At 39.7% G+C, this 19,572-nt stretch overlaps 2 protein-coding genes across 2 annotated transcripts in view; one reads left to right on the forward strand and one right to left on the reverse strand.

Annotated features, from left to right (window-relative positions):
• Window positions 1-9,377, reverse strand: stn1 (STN1 subunit of CST complex). The gene is made up of 9 exons (XM_084715697.1): window positions 9,213-9,377; window positions 8,590-8,685; window positions 7,896-7,973; window positions 6,387-6,560; window positions 5,859-5,970; window positions 4,266-4,416; window positions 1,991-2,113; window positions 1,822-1,894; window positions 1-530 (listed from the first exon to the last, which is right to left on the reverse strand). Exons 1-9 carry the CDS (start codon window positions 9,343-9,345, stop codon window positions 373-375), a joined length of 1,098 nt encoding a protein of 365 aa, XP_084571823.1. The 5' UTR covers window positions 9,346-9,377; the 3' UTR covers window positions 1-372.
• LOC146330211 (STE20-like serine/threonine-protein kinase) overlaps window positions 9,359-19,572 on the forward strand; it is a 26,232-nt gene continuing 16,018 nt past the window's right edge. Inside the window, exons 1-4 of the mRNA XM_084715696.1 lie at window positions 9,359-10,714; window positions 13,319-13,483; window positions 18,160-18,208; window positions 19,204-19,353. Of these exons, the coding sequence (XP_084571822.1) occupies window positions 10,565-10,714; window positions 13,319-13,483; window positions 18,160-18,208; window positions 19,204-19,353 (514 nt within the window). The 5' untranslated portion in view covers window positions 9,359-10,564. The remainder of the gene's footprint in view (window positions 10,715-13,318; window positions 13,484-18,159; window positions 18,209-19,203; window positions 19,354-19,572) is intronic.

Consider the following 19,572-nt stretch of genomic DNA (forward strand, 5'->3'; position numbering starts at 1 on the left):
TGAGAGGAGGAAGAATTTGTTTTATTTTGCATTTTGAGAATAAAGTCAAAATGTTGAGAATAACATTTAAATAACAACAACAAAGGTGAAATTTGAAATACGATGTTCTCTTTCTTAGGCATGTCTTTCAAAGAAATCTAAATTAAACTCAATATTTAACCTTTGCACACTGAAGTCATTTAAAATAAAACAAATATGGTTCAACTTAAGTCGACCAGGTGCTCCATTTGACAACAGTCATGATAAACAAAGGAATATAAATGGCATGATTTACTTAAACATATTAGATGCTCATATTGTGGAGCAATAAGCCACACTACAGATGGTGAACTGTATGCAGCATTACTGGGATCTTGAGCTCAATGTGTGGAGTTAAAACACAGTGTAATAGTTATCGCTGGTGCTGACGATGTCACTGTTGCACTCCAGTGATTTGAGGACCAGCTCCAGCGCCGGCCTGCTCACATTGAGGCTATAACGCTGCCTGACTGCAGACAGGATGTGCAGAATGTGGCAACCCTTCTCTGCATCTACAGGCACAAGAGGAAATCACAGTGACACACAGGTCAATATAGAGATTTTAAAGGGATCGATCATATTTGTGGGGGGTTTATGAAGTATAGGGCTGAAAAATAAGCAAAAAATATTGTATTGCAATTATTTTGACAGATATTGCAATGTGAGTAAGATAATGTGGTGTTTGCTGGTATCTGTACCAAACAAGCAGGTTCCCTTACATCAGGAGAATACAATTTGCTGTGACACAGCATACTCCCTTTTTTCAAAACACTGCAGCTCCTGAGATTTGGATATTGCACTTGGCCATATTACAATTTCAAAACTGTTTCAATTAACTGCTCAGTCCTACAGAGGTACTTATCCATAGTCAGTGTATTATCCACAGTAGATGGCAGCTTACATGCTCTGGTTTCGAGAAACAGCAGGAGTAGCAGTGTAGGAAAGGAAGCAATGTTCTGTTCTGGTCTGGTCTTGCAGCAAAACATATTTCAGGCACTGAATATCTTCTCTGTTTTACCTTTCCCTCAAACAGCCCTTGCCAACAGTAAACAGCCATGATATAATAAACTAAATATCCCCACCAGACTCCTTTGGCAAAAACACTTAGACAATTTTACCTCACAGAACACTGGAGCTGCTCATCTACCACTGCCTTGATCAGCAAGTTTGTTTGTGTTATTGTGTCATGGTTAGTTTAAATTCAGTCAGTCACACAATAACCCAAACTAACTTTCAGATTGGAGTCTGGTTGGTTTGGAGAGAGCGATATCTGGCTTATATAATGGTGATTTTCCATTCGAAAAATTCGAAAAAAAAGTGGTGAAAATATTCTAAATATAACGTACATGTAAACCGATACAGTTTTTTAGGTGCCTAAAATGTGTTTTGACGCTGACCCTGTCATCAGCAGTATATCATTTAGCTTCCCCCCACCAGTAATCCTGTTGCTGTTCTGTTAAATTCATGTAGGTTCTTTTTTTATATTCTCATAAATTAGGATTTAATTTTTTACAAACATCTTACAAAATTATAAGAATCCCACTTTACAAGCGGTATCACAAAAAGGCATCTGCTCTGAAAATTGAAGTCATAACTGTAGGAGTGATTAACAAGTAACAAACAGTAGGTGTGACTGTCGTGCTAATTTGATCTTTGACAAGCAGGTAAAAAAAAAAAGCTTTCAATCTTGATTACTTCAACTGAATGATAATTACTGCTGTACTGAACACACTGTCACGGAGGAGACTGTCACTGAGTCAAACTAAAATCTGATACTTAAGAGTAAAAATTAAGTCTACTTACACTTCTCTCTCTTCGAGTCTTCCCTGATTATGTCTTTGATGGCTATGACTAGATCTTTGTCATTTGCAGTCACCTGGTGAAGGACAACAGCATCAAACATGTCCATAACCAATCCTGACAAAAATAACCTTATGACGAATTCAATTAAGATTTCTCTGTTGTTTCTTACATGATAGACTTCATCCTGGGATTTGACTTTGCGGTACACTGTACCCTCGTCCTCTAACACTTGCAGGGCTTCCTTCAGAAGCTGACGTAGCTGCTGGCAGACAGACGGACCCGCCACAGGCTCCTTTACAGAGATGAGAAGAATAAGAATACAACAGCGCTGAAATTACTGCTGTTTTTGTTGCCTTTTGTTTCATTTTTAGATATCTAAATAATTTTCTTTTAAGAAATTGTACTGCTAGATATACATATAGATATACATATACATATTGTCTTATATTGTGGAAATAAGGAAAACCAGACTGGCTGTCAAATGGCTGCATTTATATAGTGTTTTATCTGAAGCACTTCACAATATGCCTCTCATTTACCCATTCACACACACTCACACACAAGTGGCAGTGAGCTATCATGCAAGGTGCTGGCCTGACCATCAGGAGCAACTCAGGGTTCAGTTTCTTGCCCAGAGACATTTTGACATAAGGACAGGAGGAGCTAGGGACTGAACAACCAATGCTGCAATAAATGGACAGTTGCCCAAATAGTGCAAGTTGCACTGTAAGCAACCTTAAATGAGAAATCTGTGACATACACCGATCAGGCATAACATTATGACCACCTGCCTAATATTGTGTTGGTCCCCCTTTTGCTGCCAAAACAGCCCTGACCCATCGAGACAGGGACTCCACTAGACCCCTGAAGGTGTGCTGTGGTCTCTGGCACCAAGATGTTAACAGCAGATCCTTTAACTCCTGTAAGTTGCGAGGTGGAGCCTCCATGGATCGGACTTGTTTGTCCAGCACATCCCACAGATGCTCGATTGGATTGAGATTTGGGGAATTTGGAGGCCAAGTCAACACCTTAAACTTGATGTGCTGCTCAAACCATTCCTGAACCATTTTTGTTTTGTAGCCTCTTTCCTGCTGAAAGAGTCCACAGCCATCAGGGAATACTGTTTCCATGAAAGGGTGTACATGGTCTGCAACAATGCTTAGACGGGTGGTACATGTCAAAGTAACATCCACATGGATGGCAGGACCCAAGGTTTCCCAGCAGAACATTGACCAAAACATCACACTGCCTCCGCCAGCTTGCCCTCTTCCCATTGCACATCCTGGTGCCATGTGTTCCCCAGGGAAGCAACACACACACACCCACAGGATGTAAAAGAAAACATGATTCATCAGACCAGGCCACCTTCTTCCATTGCTCCATGGTCCAGTTCTGATGCTGACGTGCCCATTGTTGGTGCTTTCAGCGGTGCACAGGGGTCAGCATGGGGCACCCTGACTGCTCTGCTGCTATGCAGCCCCATATGCAACAAACTGTGATGCACTGTGTATTCTGACACCTTTCTATCAGAACCAGCATTAATTTCTTCAGCAAATTTGAGCAACAGTAGCTCGTCTGTTGGATCAAACCACACGGGTTTGTAGTGGTAGCTCAGCTAGCCTTAGCATTGTTGTTACACGAAAGCCTGTTGGAGTGTTTATGTGTGTGTGTTTGGCTGCTGTACGTAAATTTAGCTGATAGACATTCCCCAGGTAACAATGTAGCTACATGGTCAAAATGCAGAAAATCATTTGTTCGATGTTCTGTCATTTTGATTAGCACCCAGCAGATAGCTTTGTTAGACCATAAAACCATAAAATTACCATGTAATTTTGGTGGTCTGCTGGGCAGTGAGGCGGAGGCTAACATGGATCAGATTCCTGCTCGAAGTTTTTGTTTTAGAAGCTGTAATTGTGTGATATTCACAGAGTGCAGCTGGACTTGATTATAGACATTCTCTGGCTGCAAACACCAACAGTGAGCTGCAGTGCCTGCAGTGCTCAGGTATGCCTGAGCTGACCAGTCCACATGGACTGAGCTTTTCGTGAGTGGGGCTTTAAAGAGACAGTAAATAATGAGGTGCATTTCAGGTAGAGGGTGAATAAAACTGCTGTAGCTATGGAAGTGTGTGGAGAAAAATGTTAAAACATATAAACCTATTCTACAAGTGCCCCAAAATAAAATTCTGAACCTGAAAACGAGCCTCATATAGCCTCTTTAATAGTCTAATAATTTTGATTAATATGACCAATAATTTCAACAAAGAATACAAATTAGCCTCAGTGCTAGAAATGAAATTCTGGCTGTATTTCTTTATTCCATTCGTCATTCTCACATAAGAACGAAGACTTCAAATGAAGTCTGATGTTTGATTTTCGTTTCATCCCACCAGCACACATCTTCAAAAAGAACTGGTTCCCATATTTATTATTATTCTGGTGTACCTGGTCTGCTGATGCTGTTTGAGGCTGGCTACAGATCAAAGGCTGCAGGAGGTCCTGAACATCATAGGGTCTGAACCTGGGCACTGCCTTCTGCTTTAAGAAATCCCTGATGATATTTGTTGCCTTGCTGAGGGTACTGACAGTTGACTCACTGAAAAACAGACAAACAAACTGGCTTTGTTAATAAAGTTTACACAAATGCTTAAAGCCAATACAAGGAGTTTTCAACTTGTAATGAAACTGTCTTAATTTAATACTGCCACCGTAGCCTGCCACCAGGTCAGATTTAACCATTTCAGTTCAGATTTAATGAGCCTGTGTTTACATTTTCCCGGCAATTTACAGTGTACAGTATCAGTTAACCAGCGCAAAAGATTTTTATTATGATCATTTTATTTTTGATGTTATATTTTGTGGTTATTACAGGCTCCTTGTAGTACCATTAATTATATATTTAGAAATAATTGATAATATTTGAGTTATGCTCAAGTGTGACAGCTTTTTACTGCCTTAATTCATAAACTACTTAGGAGGCATTAGTGTTCCCTTGTTAGGAAAGGTGAGTACTTTGTTTTGTTTTTGCCCAAACCAGTTAGTAGTTGCCTAAGTGACACATCTGTTTCATGCTTGTCAATTTTTGTCAACACAAAACCTGTGATGCTAGTTGCTGGGAACAGTCAATGTAACATTTTCCCCACACTGAAGAAATAAAGTAGTTATGTAGGAGGATAAAATTACCACACTAAATTTTGGCAATGAAACAAAATCAGCATCTATGGTTATGGCCATGTTCCAGAGCGAGAACGTGCCAAATCTACCTGCAGCCCCAGTTCCAAAAAAAAGTTGGGACACTGTGTAAAACATAAGTCAATGATTTGAAAATAACTTTCAACTTGTATTTGACTGAATTCAGTGCAGCATATACAGGTTTTGGAGCAACATATGCTGCCATCCAGACCATGTCTTTTTCAGAGACATCTGTGCTTATTTCAGCAAGACAATGCCAAGACACTGCCATTCCACTGACTGTGAAAACATAAAATATCGCAAAAACGTTTAGGCCAGGCTGCAGTGGAAAGGATGCTGTATTGATGAAAGCAAAATGTATTAATTTCAACTTAGCAACTGAATCATGTCAAACATGAAGCATGTGACAAGATCCTCCACTGAAGCCTCTGCTGCACTGATTAGACAAAAAATAGCGGCAGACAAACCATTAGATCTGTTTGGACTGATGAGGAGACACTAAACTTCCTTGAATTAATACAAACATTAATGCCATATTTTTTCCATTGTTTTCCATGTTGTTCTCCATTGTTTGACATTTGATTGGTGCACTTTTAATTACATCACTAAGAACCTCTTTTTTTACAGTTATTTAATGGCATAGTACTGGAGAATCAACACCACTAACTATTATCTATGAACTGACGACACACATTCACATAACAGCAGTGAATGATAATGTTTTCATTTGCATTGTCTTTTGACGATTTTCTGGAAATTCTAAATTTTCTCTAACTTGGACAGAAGCCTGACTACAGTGTTTTCATGTACTGTGATGGTACACGGTTAAAGGAAGGACATTTGTACCTGTTAGCACCAGGTTGCAGCTGGAGTGGTTTGTCATAGCACTGTCTGTAGACCTGAGGAACCTCCATCATCCACGCTATCTGGACCGCCATCACTGGGTCATTCACTTTATCTGGGAACAGACACACAGACACAGATACACACGATGAATGGGCAGAGTATATGGATGGTGTGTACATTCCCATAAAAAATGTGCTGTGTGTTGTTGTTGTGTGTGTGTGTGTGTGTATGACAAAGAGAGACATGTGTAGGACATCATAAACCAGGCTGCAGTGCTAGGATAAAGAATGTCCTTGCCAGGCACTTCAAGTTTGTGTGGGTAAGGGCTTGTGTAAGCTAATGTATGTTCTTAGTTGAGCATTTGTTGTTTCGAATAAACCATCAGTCAAATGTTGGTAGTCTTGGACATTTGTTGCCTTACTCTGATATGTAAACATTGTAGATGTTTGGTAGATTAGTAAAAGTCAATGGTGAATTTCAATGTCAAACTGCTCCTGTGGCCTGCAGAGGATGGCCCTCTGAACTCACAGTAGGTAGAGGCCATAACTTCTCTCTGTTGCCTTGACGTCTTCACTGGTCCCCTGGCTCGAAGCAGGTCTCCAATCTCCAGGCGGCAGCGGCTGTGCTGGGCCTGTCTCAGTTTCTCCAGCTCAACAACTGGGTTGAAGCCTCCCTGAGCCCCGTCACTGTGTTTTCCCCCTGCTGGAGTTGACAAATACAAGATATTATGCAGTAGTTTGTGGTAATAAATATACAGTCATGAATAATGTGAAGTGCCTTTGACGATACTTGAAGCAATCCATAAGAATGCTTTATTTTCAAGCTGCACTGGTGAATATTTTCATATAAATAATGACTCAAATAACTGAAATAGCTCACTTGTTGTAATAAACCAACGTTACATGTCCACAATTTTGCAGCTCTCCTCAGGTGCACGGAGCTTTCAAGCTTCTTTTAGGTCACTGTTTTGGTTTTATGGCCCACAAACCCTAGCCTGGGAAGCAGATGAATCTGCAAGCTCATGTTTTATTTGCTCTCCCCTTCCCCGTTCAAAGATTTCCACCCACCTTGGATCTAGTCAGGCCAATCACAGCCATTTATCTAATATGGGGCAGATTTAATCTGAAACCACCAAGACGGCTGTGAGAGGGAGCGCAGGGAACAGAGAGGCAGTGGGGAAAAAAACAGAATAGAGCCAAACTATTTTCCCTCCATCTAACTCAGTGAATCAAGTGTTTACTCTGACCAAACAGGAGCTGGTGATTGTTGGAACAGTTTGAATGAAATGTGCTTTACTATCATCTACAAGGTAAAATTACTGTTTTTGTCAATGGTGTCTGGTGGCTTTGAGGAGAATGATAGAGTAGCTGTTGCTTGTTTAACAAAAAAAAAATGTGATGTTTTAACAAAAAGTTCTGTGGAGTTCAGTGGAGAACACAAGCACTTTTAGAGGTTGTGCTTTGATGGGGCCAGTTGTCACCAAGGACAACAATCTAGCAAGTTCGAGTGTGAGCCCACTGTGACATCACCCACTGGTTTCTGGACTACCATCGTAAAGCCTTGAGTTTGACATTATCATTGTGTTTTTTTTGCAACCAGAGGATACACGGTTCCACCAAGAGTGTGGAACTGTTGGGTGGCATACTGTGACATGGCTGGTGCTTGGTTTTGGCTCTTCCATTCAGCAGGAAAAAATGGCGTCCTGCCTGGCCGCAAAGTTTCTCATATTACAGCAAAGAAGCACACTAAACTAAGTTCCTGAAAAAAGAACTGGCGAGAAATAGGCAATGCAGTAACAGAATCTTGATCCATGTTTGATTTAAGCCTCATACAATCTATTTGATTTGAAATAATACAGCTAAAGAAGAGCATCTGATTCATAGTCCTGTGACAAATTAAGCCAAGGTGGTCAACATAGAGACAGAACTTACTGTATATTAGCTGGTATCATCAGTATACAAATAATCTTCTGGTGACTAATGCAGAACCTAACTTACAACCATGCTAACACTGAGATACATTATAATGCAAACTCACATTTAAGAGGATTCCCCTCCTTTTTCAGTAGGTCACTTTTCCAGCATAGGCAGTTTATAACCCCAGTACCATCATCCACTGTGGACAGGAGGAAAGATACTCAAAATAAGACAAACAATCTCTTTGTTTGTGAGAAGATTATGAAGTCAACAGCATGTTATTTTTAGGCCTTTATACAACAGGAGTGTGTGTGTGTGTGTGTGTGTGTGTGTGTGTGTGTGTGTTTAATGTTGTTACTGTAATGTAAACAAAAACTGGGGCATAGGCACAGATGGAGACTTTCTCAATGCTTTATCCACAACATGCTCTGCAGACACTGCCGCTGTGGGCCTCAAAATGACTCACGAAGACAGCATTCACAGTTAGAACATTGTTAAAAGTACTACAAGGACCAGCGTGTGGGATTGAGCACTATCTAGTGCTGAGCTTGCAGACTGCAAACACCTCAACTCTCTCTAAAAACACCTCAACACTCTCTCCTTCCAAGCATATAGAGGGAAGTACAGTGATCACAAAACTTGCAAAAGACCCTCTCTTGAGCCAGTGGTTACTTTATCTACTCTGAGCTACAGTAGATACATGGCAGCCTTCGTGGAGGAGCACCTGTGCCCTCTGTAGATATACTAGCTTGTATTTATTCAAATATCAGCAAAGAACATATTTTTATTCCTCACTAGTGACACAGCAAGATTACCTCCATAACAGAAGAAGTCATCTCTTTCTCTCTTGTAAACCACTGTCCCAAGTACATCAACTTTGTAGATTGGATGTGAGTTGTAGAAGTAAATACCTGTGAATACAGAAAAACCCCCACTAATTTCAAAGCATCAGTAGAGCTTTTTCACAACAGACATTTTGACATGAAATTGTAGGGCAAACACAAGTGTTACTAATGATACGTGTTAAGATTTCCTCACATTCAAGTCAGACAGAGTCGGGATGCTTCTATTGTGCGTGTATGCTCACTACAAAGGCTCTGCTACACTAAATGGAATGGGACCTTAACTGGGAGTAACATTGGTAACACCTGTGTTCACCCTACTATTCCATATCCACATGGGTGCTGTGAAAAATGTTTCTTATTATCATTAACAGCATCATCATGCAGAGACCCTATAAATTACTTACTGATAGTTAACAGGAAGTGTAACTTACAGTAACTGACCTCAGTTTAGAGGTTGGGTTAGTTTAGTAACATTATTACTAATGTTAAGTTAGCTACTGAATAAAAATAGTCAGACCTGTAATGCTGCTTCTTATTTAGAGTCAGTGAATAAAACAACTGTTGTTTTACAAGGTGTTATTAATGTTATCTACCTGGCACCTGTGTGGACTCTGTCATCTCCAGGATGTCTCTGGCATACAGTCTGGCGAAGGCAGAAAAGATCGGGTCCAGTCCCCACAACATGGATGGGGGCTCTTCCCCTGGATCCATCGTAGCTGGCTGCATTTCATCATGAATGCAAAAGCAGAATGTTTTTGCTTCTTTTTACGTCGTACGTGCAGTCTCTAGCATAAAGTAAGCTAGCAGCTGGGGAGTGTCTTGAGAAGTAGTTACTGGTCACATGACATCGCGTTAAGTCGTCGTTTTCGCTCGAGGTTTTTGTTTATTTGTTTGTTTGTTTGTTTTATATACAGTGGTTTAGTAATATGCTGTGTATATATTTGCGTAATAGCACTAATTTAATTTTTTAAACAACGCTGAAAAAAGCATTTTACTGTCTGTACGGCGCGTTCATGTTTCGCAATGGCGTATGGGATATGTAGTTTCAGGCACACAAAGAAATCTGAGTGTGGTGTTTATTGAGCCGTTGGACGCAGTAACGTCAACAGAACATTAAATAAGTACAATACAGCAGAGTAATAGTTCTTCTAGATGAGAATAAGCTGCAGTATCGTTGTGAGTGATTCAAAGATGTCCCACATCGGTTGTGTCTAGTCTCCTGTACAGACGAGGGCAGCAGAAGACTGAAATTACCCCGCCAACTGTCAAGCACGAGGGACGCGAAGAGAAAGAAGAGCCACAGCGGCGCGCACTCGTGAACGCGCACAGACACTAAATCCGCTAGATTACTAAACCCGTCTCACACCAAGGGAAGATGACTGTTTTTACCGTTTTAACGAATGTTAACGTACGGACCAGCTGTACCCATTTTTACCCGTAAGGAACTAATGGTTTGTTCAGTGGAATACAACTATTTGGAAGGACGTCTCACTCGTCTTTTTTCTTTTTGGTTGAGAAAGAGAGAGCCCCACAGGGTTGTCGGGCCAGTGGGTCGTCAGGAGTTGGAACAACGGAGAGCTTCCCGTAATACTTTGCATTGACATGAAGTCTTTTTTTTAGGCAGATTTCACATACTAGCATCCATCTAGGTTAACGTTTTATCATTATTTTAGGGGTTAACAATGTCCCATGATGTGCGAAAGAGCTGTTCTCTGGACTGGTCAAAACGGTGTCAAGGGCTAAGCTAGGTTTGGGTCCGAACCATTATGAAAGCTACACGCTGTGTTGACCAAGCGGGTATTTATAACTAATGGGACACACATGCGACTCCGAAGAGTTCTTATGCTAAAGTAAACTGTTACAAGAAACCAACACTACTCTCGCGTTTAAAAGTTTAGCTCTAATTCCTTTGTCAACTTTATACTTGAATGACCCAGGCTTCAGCATGTCATTTTTTAATTTCCGTAAAATATTTAAATTGGGAGCTGAGAAGAAGAAGAAACAGTATGAACACGTCCGCAGAGATGAAAATCCAGAGGAGATATGGGACATAATCGGTGAACTCGGGGATGGAGCCTTTGGAAAAGTGTTCAAGGTGGGTAATGTATCCTTCAGAGCAGCTCTTTGTAGATAAAAGCATTTTCTCTACTTGTACTATTGTGGCAGACTTGTATTTTCAAAACCTGGTCCATTTTAAAACCTTTATGTACCCAACAACTTTCTTTTGACACAACGTGTCAGCATCTTGTCTTGCTTTGACCCACCCACCATCTTCAGACCAATACACCAGCCCTGTGACAGAGGTGGTGTCAGATATGAGTTCCCTCTCTCCACAGTTCCCCAACATTTTCTCCCCATGAAGTTTGTTTATATGTGACAGACACCCAGATGTCATCAGGTCCACTCATTTGTGGAAATTGGCCTGGTCACCAAACTGTGTCCTCTGACAGTAAAGCTGATAAGTTAACATTAACTTGGTCATATACTAAGCTATGACCAGTCCTCTCAGAATTATGCCATTCTCCAAGCAACAGCAAAATGTACAGTTATTAGGGATGCATGAAATGTTAAAAAGAAGTGTATATATTCTGTCATTTAAGCACACCTGAGGTACTAAGAAAGATGAGATATGGTGAGCGGAGATGGATGATTCATATTCCATAATCAAGAACCAAGATTATCACCATCCACCAGCCAAATGCTGATAAAATATGCAAGTGACTGGTAGATTTGCTTCACTCACAGCAAAAAACTAATCTATTGAGTGGCTGGTAAAATTTGAACATTCACTAGCCATTTGGCTGGTAGTCAAAAAACTTAATCTTGCATTGTCCATATCTCTGACCTAACAAAATCTAACTAATGTCACTATTACAATAACAACCAAGAACAGTCCGGTCTCTTAAAATGTTCATTATTTTCTACTTAAGTACATAAAAATACTAAACAGATATAATATGTTAACTTTTATAGAGCATTTTGCCTAAGAATTCAAATTCAATTCTTTGACATAATCAGATATTTAGCGTCTTTCCATAATTTTGTTACATGAATAATAGTAGTAGGGATTCATGATACTTGATATTTGCTAATATTTGATATGCCGATACTTTTCAACTCTTTTTGGCTGATTTCAGTATGCACTTTTTTTAATCACTTAATTGCAGAGAATATCAAGTCTTCCTTATAGTGGAATTAACATATTATGCCAGCTGTTACCATGATGGCCCACTGGCAGATGGTGACATAAAATACAATGCTTTTCAAAATGTACAAATAGCAACTTTGATACCATACATCCCTAGATAAAAGTATAAATTTCCCGTTCCTGGCCAATCATTTTTTGGAACCAGATATGTATTGTGCATCCCCAACATTGATTTCTTCACCAACTGCTCCGATGGGCAAGCACAGTGGATAAATTAACATCTTGGTCATATACATACAGATATAATCAATGGCTTGCCCTGCCAGAAATGTTACATTTTCCAAATGTACTATTTTGATGCTGGTGCGTGATGTTTGGATTGTATTGTTTGGCTGTTTTTAGACCGTCCAACAAACTGGCCAAATAATTTCCCCTTTACATTTTCAGTAGCTGATCCTGTGTCAAAGCAACCCCCTTGTCATCATTTTAATAGTGCCATTGTTTGGTTTGACCTGGAGCCAGAAGCCTCATTTGCATGAGTGACAGTAAATTTTATCACACAGGAGGGCTCAACCAAGTCTAAAACCAGGAAGTCTGTGACTAATGAGTGCAGTTTACATTTTCTGTTTTGTTCTTTGTTGCCAAATGCTATTTTTGGACACTTTTAAATAGTTGGACTTACCCAAGATTTCATGCCAGTGTTACTTTGTATCATACTTGAATTAAACCTAATCTTCTTGAGCAATGATTGAGCCATGGGTTGCCAATTTCACAGCATTCCAATAGCAACTGAGGCTCACGTGAGCTGAACCTACTGTTCAAGGAAGGAAAAGTACCAAAATAGATCATCATTATTCCATTATGGAAGCAGTAGTTCATGTGTGTCCTACTGGCAATGGCACTGCAGAGTTAAGCTGAAGGAGATCTCCAAATAGTAAATTGCAGTGTTATGTTTATATGTCTGGGCTTCGGGCCATACCAGTTGTAATGCCCCATTGCACTGATGCATCACTGGGATAGTCCACACTCTCAGCTATTGATTCATAGTGAAAAACAATCTGCCCGCTTTAGTACTGAGGTGTATATTATGGGGGTTTATATTTTTTTAAATGACTTGTATGGCTGACCACGGAACACAGGCAGGTCACCAGGAAGTGGCTGCATCCCATATCGCAGCAGCGACTTCATTGAGCACATCCTGCCTGCAGAGAAGCCAAAACAAACAGGAGAAATTTCCACTTCAACAAGACATGTCTCATGTTCTGCTGACTAACTCACCCACATTAGAGAGAGCTTATTAATTTGCTGTTTTGAGATCCTCTTAATGGCTGTTTGAGGTGTTTGTTGCAGGTCTGAGGTCAAAACAAGTGCAACATAAACCCAATGTGGCCTTCAATGAGTCTCTGAGATTACGTGTGTCCATATAGAGCAGGGAAATGAGAACAAACACAAATTTTCTGAACTAGGACACAGGATAAGCAAGGCTATGAACTGAATAATTGTATGAGTCCTGTGGCTATACAGCTGTCTAATAACATTCTCATTCTACAGGCTCAAAACAAACAAACAGGCGTCCTAGCTGCAGCCAAAGTTATTGACACAAAGACAGAGGAGGAGTTGGAGGACTACATGGTGGAGATTGACATCCTGGCCTCCTGCGACCACCAAAACATTGTCAAACTGCTCGACGCCTTCTATTATGAGAGCAAACTCTGGGTGAGTAGAGGGAAGAGCTCTCTGGAGTGTAGAGCTGCACCTAACAATTATTTTTTAAATGATTAATCTACTGATTTTTTTTTTTATTATTCAATTATATAACTATTAATTTATTTAAAATACAAATCAAAAACTTGTCTCATTAGTATTTCAATATTTTATTTGATATTAATCCTGAAAAATAGACTCATAAAGCACATTAGAATAGTGATAATAGTGGCATATTTTAAAGTTTGCGTAATTTCCATGTCCACGTCAGATGCCTGATAAGAAAATTACTGGACCTTAAATTCAAAAGGAGCTGTGATGCATATTAATTTAATAAATAATCACTTTCAACCCTTTACTGAACTGAAAAAGATGATCACTAGAAGTGTATTTTTGCATCAGTGTGAGCTAGGGCTGCAACTATCGATTCTTTTAGTAATCATGTAATCTATTGATTATTCTGGCAATTAATGAAGTAATCAGATAAGAAATATTGCATGTTCTGCATTTTCTTTCTATTACATTACTATTGCTTTATTCTAGAGCAGTGGTAATACACAAAAGAAAAAATACGACAGGTCTCTTAAATGAACAACCATAAATTGCTAAAGTAGAAGTACTCAGTAAAGTAACTTTACTTTTACTGTGGTACCCTGCTTAGTACTTTTTACTTAAGTTCTAAGGGTAAGGTAAAGTTAGTTATGTCTGCAGAAACCACAAACAGAAGATGTAAGTGTCTCCTTTAACCGAAACAGAGTGCATGAGAATTCTTTGTTTACATGCTGCTGCAGGAGAACAAGTCACTCGGTGCTTCACTTCCAGCATTCGTGCGGAGCAGTTATCCCGCTGTGATAAGTCATGTCTAGTTTGTGGAGATAAAGAAAGCCAAGCTGTTGCACCTCTGTCTAAAATACTCCCACACCTTTGATGATTGTGGCAAGGCTTACTCTCTGCAGCTTGTTCTCCAGATAAATCCATGCTCTGACGTAGCACTTCACAGTGACACGTGATATACAAATCGACGCATGGGGCCTTTCGTCTACGTAATCGCCGCAGCTCTACTGGAGTGACAATGTCACCACAAGTGTTTCCTCCATACTACCATCCCAGGGGGAAATATGTACCTAATGTAGTAGTTTCACATTGCAAAGCTTCCTTACTAAAATATAGATTAAGTCTGCAATAGATCTTAGCAGTGCACCTTCAGCTGCCTGATATTTGGACAAAACCAAGAGTGAATGTGGTAGTAAAAGTAAATTGCCTCCCACAGTAAAGCACCTCTATAAAACCTCAAAAGAAATCCTGTTTGAGTCTTTTTTGTAACCACTGTATTGAAGTTGTTGTGATAATGGCAATATAGGCTCAGAGTGGGCCCTCACAATTGTATGTATACCAGTTTAAAGGCAAAGTACGTTGTTAATCACTATACTGTTATTGCAAGGTTTTTACATTTTATGGAAGGTTCTTTCCTGCTGTCGTATTCTTATCAAAATTTCGGGCCAAAGTTCAAATCAGCACCAGAAGCAAGTAGCTTTTAGAGCTGTTAATCATCATACCAGTTCATAATCCAACCGCTTTTAATATGAGCTCTTTTATTAATACCTTTGTTTTTCACTGTGGCCACCTTTTCCTAACAAAAAACACATATACTTGGTAATCTGTTATCTTTTAAAACTAAGAGTTTGTCTGTTCCCTCCACCACACACTCAAATACACACAGACATATGGAATTTAAGTGTTTTAGAACAGTTGAGTATCAGTGCTGGGCTCCAATGAATACTGACTAGCTGTGTAGATAGCTTTAGTACCTATTCCCTTGGCCCACGAGCAAACCTGTGTCAGTAGATATGATTTATTCCCATGGCCTGAACATGACTGAAGTGTCACAAGTAAACAGTGTGTGAAGAACTCAGTGACTGAGGTAGATTACCAGTTGATCCACCTGTAATTCTGGAGTTTTCTCTTTCCTGACATAAACTATATAGAATATCTAACTATGCTAAGCAAATAACACATTCACCCTGACAAAGGACATGTTTCAGCTTGATGCCCCAGCCTGAAATTTCTATTTCAAATTCATACTTGTAAAAACAGATAAAAATTGTTGCATTTGTCCCTTGGTTCATTCAACGGCTATTCAGTTCAATCAAGAACCATTCAAAAGTTGTAAACAAATGCTGAGCAACCCGTTTTTTCATTTATCAGAAATATATTACCGCGAAGATCCACCTCAAAACATTTCCTCCTCTTACTTTTTTTCCTTTTCATTATGGGGGACCAGCAGAGTGTATAGCTATTTTTTTTTTTATGTGTTTATGTGGTAATAATATACCAGTGTTGATTAAATGAACAAAATAGCCGGTTAAAGATCTAGACCAGGGCTGTGATATGGCATAAGTTGTCTTTTCCTGATGTTAGCAGGAGCAGCAACCTGTTAGCTGGTCTATTATTTTTCTCTGTCTGCTTGGTAATTATGTCCATATTACTGATGATTATTTATCAAAAGTATCATTCTGTTAATAATTTGTGAAAGCACCAAAAGTCATCCCTACAATATTGTTGCACTATCAGTATTGGGGTATTTGGTCAAAACCGCACACTCGCATGACAGTTGTTCTTCAGACAACGGATGTGGCAAGCTTGACCAGATAGTTGTGTGAACATGAAAGCGTGTCCCATCAGGCAGTGCGCAAGCCAGTTGTTTCAGATGGTTTTGAGTTCTGACCACAAATATACCGAGCCAGAGTTTGAGTAGAGGCAAGCTGACACCCCACTCTTTATCTGTCCTGCTTGTTTTATTTAGTACAGTTTCTGTGTTAATGTATGCCTTAACATTTCAGACCAGAGGATGAAATGCTCCAGTTTTCAAAACAACTGGTCAAAATGAGCTAGGTGTGAACAAACCCTTAAAAACAAGGTATGCACATCCATGGGCGGGAACATCATTGGAATGCCTTGACTTGTGTGAGTCAATACACAAGCATCACAAAGACAGTTCGGTCATTATAAACTCTCATGATTACCTGAGTATTTGATTTCAGTGCATTTCATTGAATGCTCAGCCCTTTTCCTGCCCATTGTCCTCCAAACAATGGTCACAGTCTGATAGAGGCTGTCTGCTGATTTTTATCTTTGCCTGTGTGGCACCTGTTCATGCAAAGAGGAGAAAGTGTCCAGGACATTTCCTCCTGGACATGAAAGACTTCATTCTACATAATCCCAGGAGGGTCTGGAGGGGACTTATTTCATAGCTGCATTTTAAATTGTGTCATCTTTGTTTCCCTTTTACTGTGTTACACTACAATTTCAGTTGCACAGCAACGGTTTCAATGTTATGATGTTGTGGATATTTTCATCTTTTAAGCTTTAATACATGTAAGTGAGATCATATAGAGACTAACATCCTCCCTCTCTGTACCACATGAAGGGATTAGAAAATATGTGGGTGCATACTTCTTCATGTATTTGTGTGCGTGTGTCAAATAAACAAGTGGGAGAGGAAGCCACAGCCCTGGCCCATGGTTCCTCTCTGCCTGCTGCCACTCTGAAAAACCACTGTGAGGGCCATTGTACAACAGCAGAGCCACTAAAACAACAGCACGCCTACAGAGAAACACTAGAATGGTGTGTGTGCTGAATAGCCAAGACTGTTCTGAGACTTGAGGCATTGTATGTCTTGTAAGGGCTTTGTTGTTATAAGTAGTACATTCTTGAAAAGCTCCATGGAATAATGGAATAGCATTGAACTTAAAAAGTTGGGGTTAGCCTTTTTTTTTTCTTTTTTTTTTAAGGAAATAAGCTTTTTGAAGATTTTGTCACTTGTCATTTGAAATGCAGGTTGACCCCGTCAACGCCTTAACCAACGTATCAACCACTATTAGTTTCTCAATGGTTACAAAATTGCAGAAATGTGGCTTAACTTCCTCTTCCTTCATGTGTGACATTTGGCCAAATGTTCCCCAAATCTCAGGGTAGAGAAGAGTTAGCTTCATGCATGGTATGAGGCAAGCCATGTGCCCAAGTTTTTTATTAAGCTTGCTCCAGATGCTTTACCTTAACTTGCTGGCATAATTGTACTCACCCCTGCCTGAGCTGCTGTGTCCGTAGAAACTTTAATCCTATTTACAGAATAAGGCCTCAGGTCTGGCAATATAGCGAGCTAGCTACCTAGCAGCTGTGTGAAACCTTTTCCACAATGTGGCCCCAACTGGGCCAATCCTCTTACGTCAACAGCCATACTGAAAGCTTCTAAATGCCTTTAAGGTTTCAAGAGTGTTTCATTCACAGAGGCTGGGTGGAGGTTCATTCTCAAATTCCCTTAGTCAAGTGACTAGGTTGGATATATGATTAAGATGATGATGATGAGTTCCTTTGAGTTTTCTACATATTCAGTGCATGTTTCAACAGTGTAAATACAAAGCATTGCATTTCTCTTTGAACTTGAGAACCATCCAGAACCTCACAATAGATTTCAGAGGTCACTGGGTTTAACCAGAGCATTTACTGTCCCATGAATGGCCTTCACTTACCTCTGTTTGAAATGAATTTTGTAGAATAGCTCATTGTTAATCTCTAAATCATGAAAATGTAATAAAGACTATATTTTTATGTGATGCACACTGTTTTACATAAACAAATACCTGTTGAAAAACACATTGACTCTGTGTTCCTCTTTTTTTTGTTGGCAGATCCTCATTGAGTTCTGTGCAGGAGGGGCTGTGGATGCAGTCATGCTCGGTGAGTCAGCATTTCCACTTTGCATACAGGTTGTAACGTCAAAAAGGAAGCTGCTCAGAAAGTGCTACAAAGCTAAATTAAAAGACCAGTGTGCAGCATTTAGTGGCATTTAGCAATGAGCAGGTATAAACACCTCACCTCACCCTCCTCTTCTAAGGGTGAACCTATGATGGCTGCAAAACTCTCCAAAAAATGCAAAAGGCCCTCTCTTGAGCCAGTTTGGTTTGTCCATGGTGCACTTGGCTGCTCTAGAAACATGGTGGTCAACATGGAAGATCTATATATCTGTAGATATAAAGGGTTCATTCTTAGGTAATAAAAACTGGTGATAGATAAATTAATTGGACTGATTATCTGGTATTTTGAGATAATCAGGATTGTCCCATCCTAAATGACAGCAAATCTAATCTGAAACCTTTACTGGCAAGCATTAAACTTTGTGGTATGTTATAATGTATAGAATAATGCAGTTTATTGACGTCACTCCTGAGATACTGTACCACCCTCTGCCTTAGTCATGTTCTGAAATCTACAGCGTAATCAAATTATATTTTATTTTTCAAAGTCATAAATTAATAAAAATCTAAAAATGCTACTTGCTAAGATAACCATGTATATTACATCATAGTATGATCGAATGTAAATTGAATAATGGAATTATACATGACTTTTCTTTGTTTTGATCGACATTGCTCTCTAAATATCAGTATCAGCCAATGAAAACCCCATATCAGTTGACCACTTACAAAAACACAGTATTGTATTGTATTCCATGTCTGCCATATTCTGTCAATAATTCCCCGTAAACCTTACACACTGGACCTTTAAGACATCAAAATGCTTCTGCAGACCACCCACATATTCCAATCTTCATTCATCAATACACAAAATGTAGCTTAACCCTTATTAACCCCATCTATGATTAAGTTGCATTAGTTTTTTAAACCATCAGGAATGCTATGCGTGTATTTGTAAGACCTGCTTCACCCTTGCAGAACTGGAGAGACCCCTGACAGAGCCTCAGATCAGGGTGGTGTGTAAGCAGACTCTGCAGGCCCTTGTCTACCTCCACGACAACCACATCATCCACAGAGACCTGAAGGCTGGCAACATCCTCCTTACACTGGATGGTGACGTCAAGCTGGGTAAGGACAAAGTCAAATCCTACTGTTAACACCAAAAAGTACATCATTTTTTCCAGGCAGGGTAGTTACAGACTCAACCTGTCTCCAATAATACAAGAATTATTATGATTATGACCCTCAATCCATAATTACTTATATGAGTTTCGTTGTAGGATGAGTGGAGAAAATTGTAATTCGTGTCATACATACAAGCTGTTTGAGAGCTACATTTATTTGGCT

Source organism: Lutjanus erythropterus, chromosome 3 (assembly GCF_056507025.1).
Source record: "Lutjanus erythropterus isolate fLutEry1 chromosome 3, fLutEry1.hap2, whole genome shotgun sequence".
NCBI lineage: Eukaryota > Metazoa > Chordata > Actinopteri > Lutjaniformes > Lutjanidae > Lutjanus > Lutjanus erythropterus.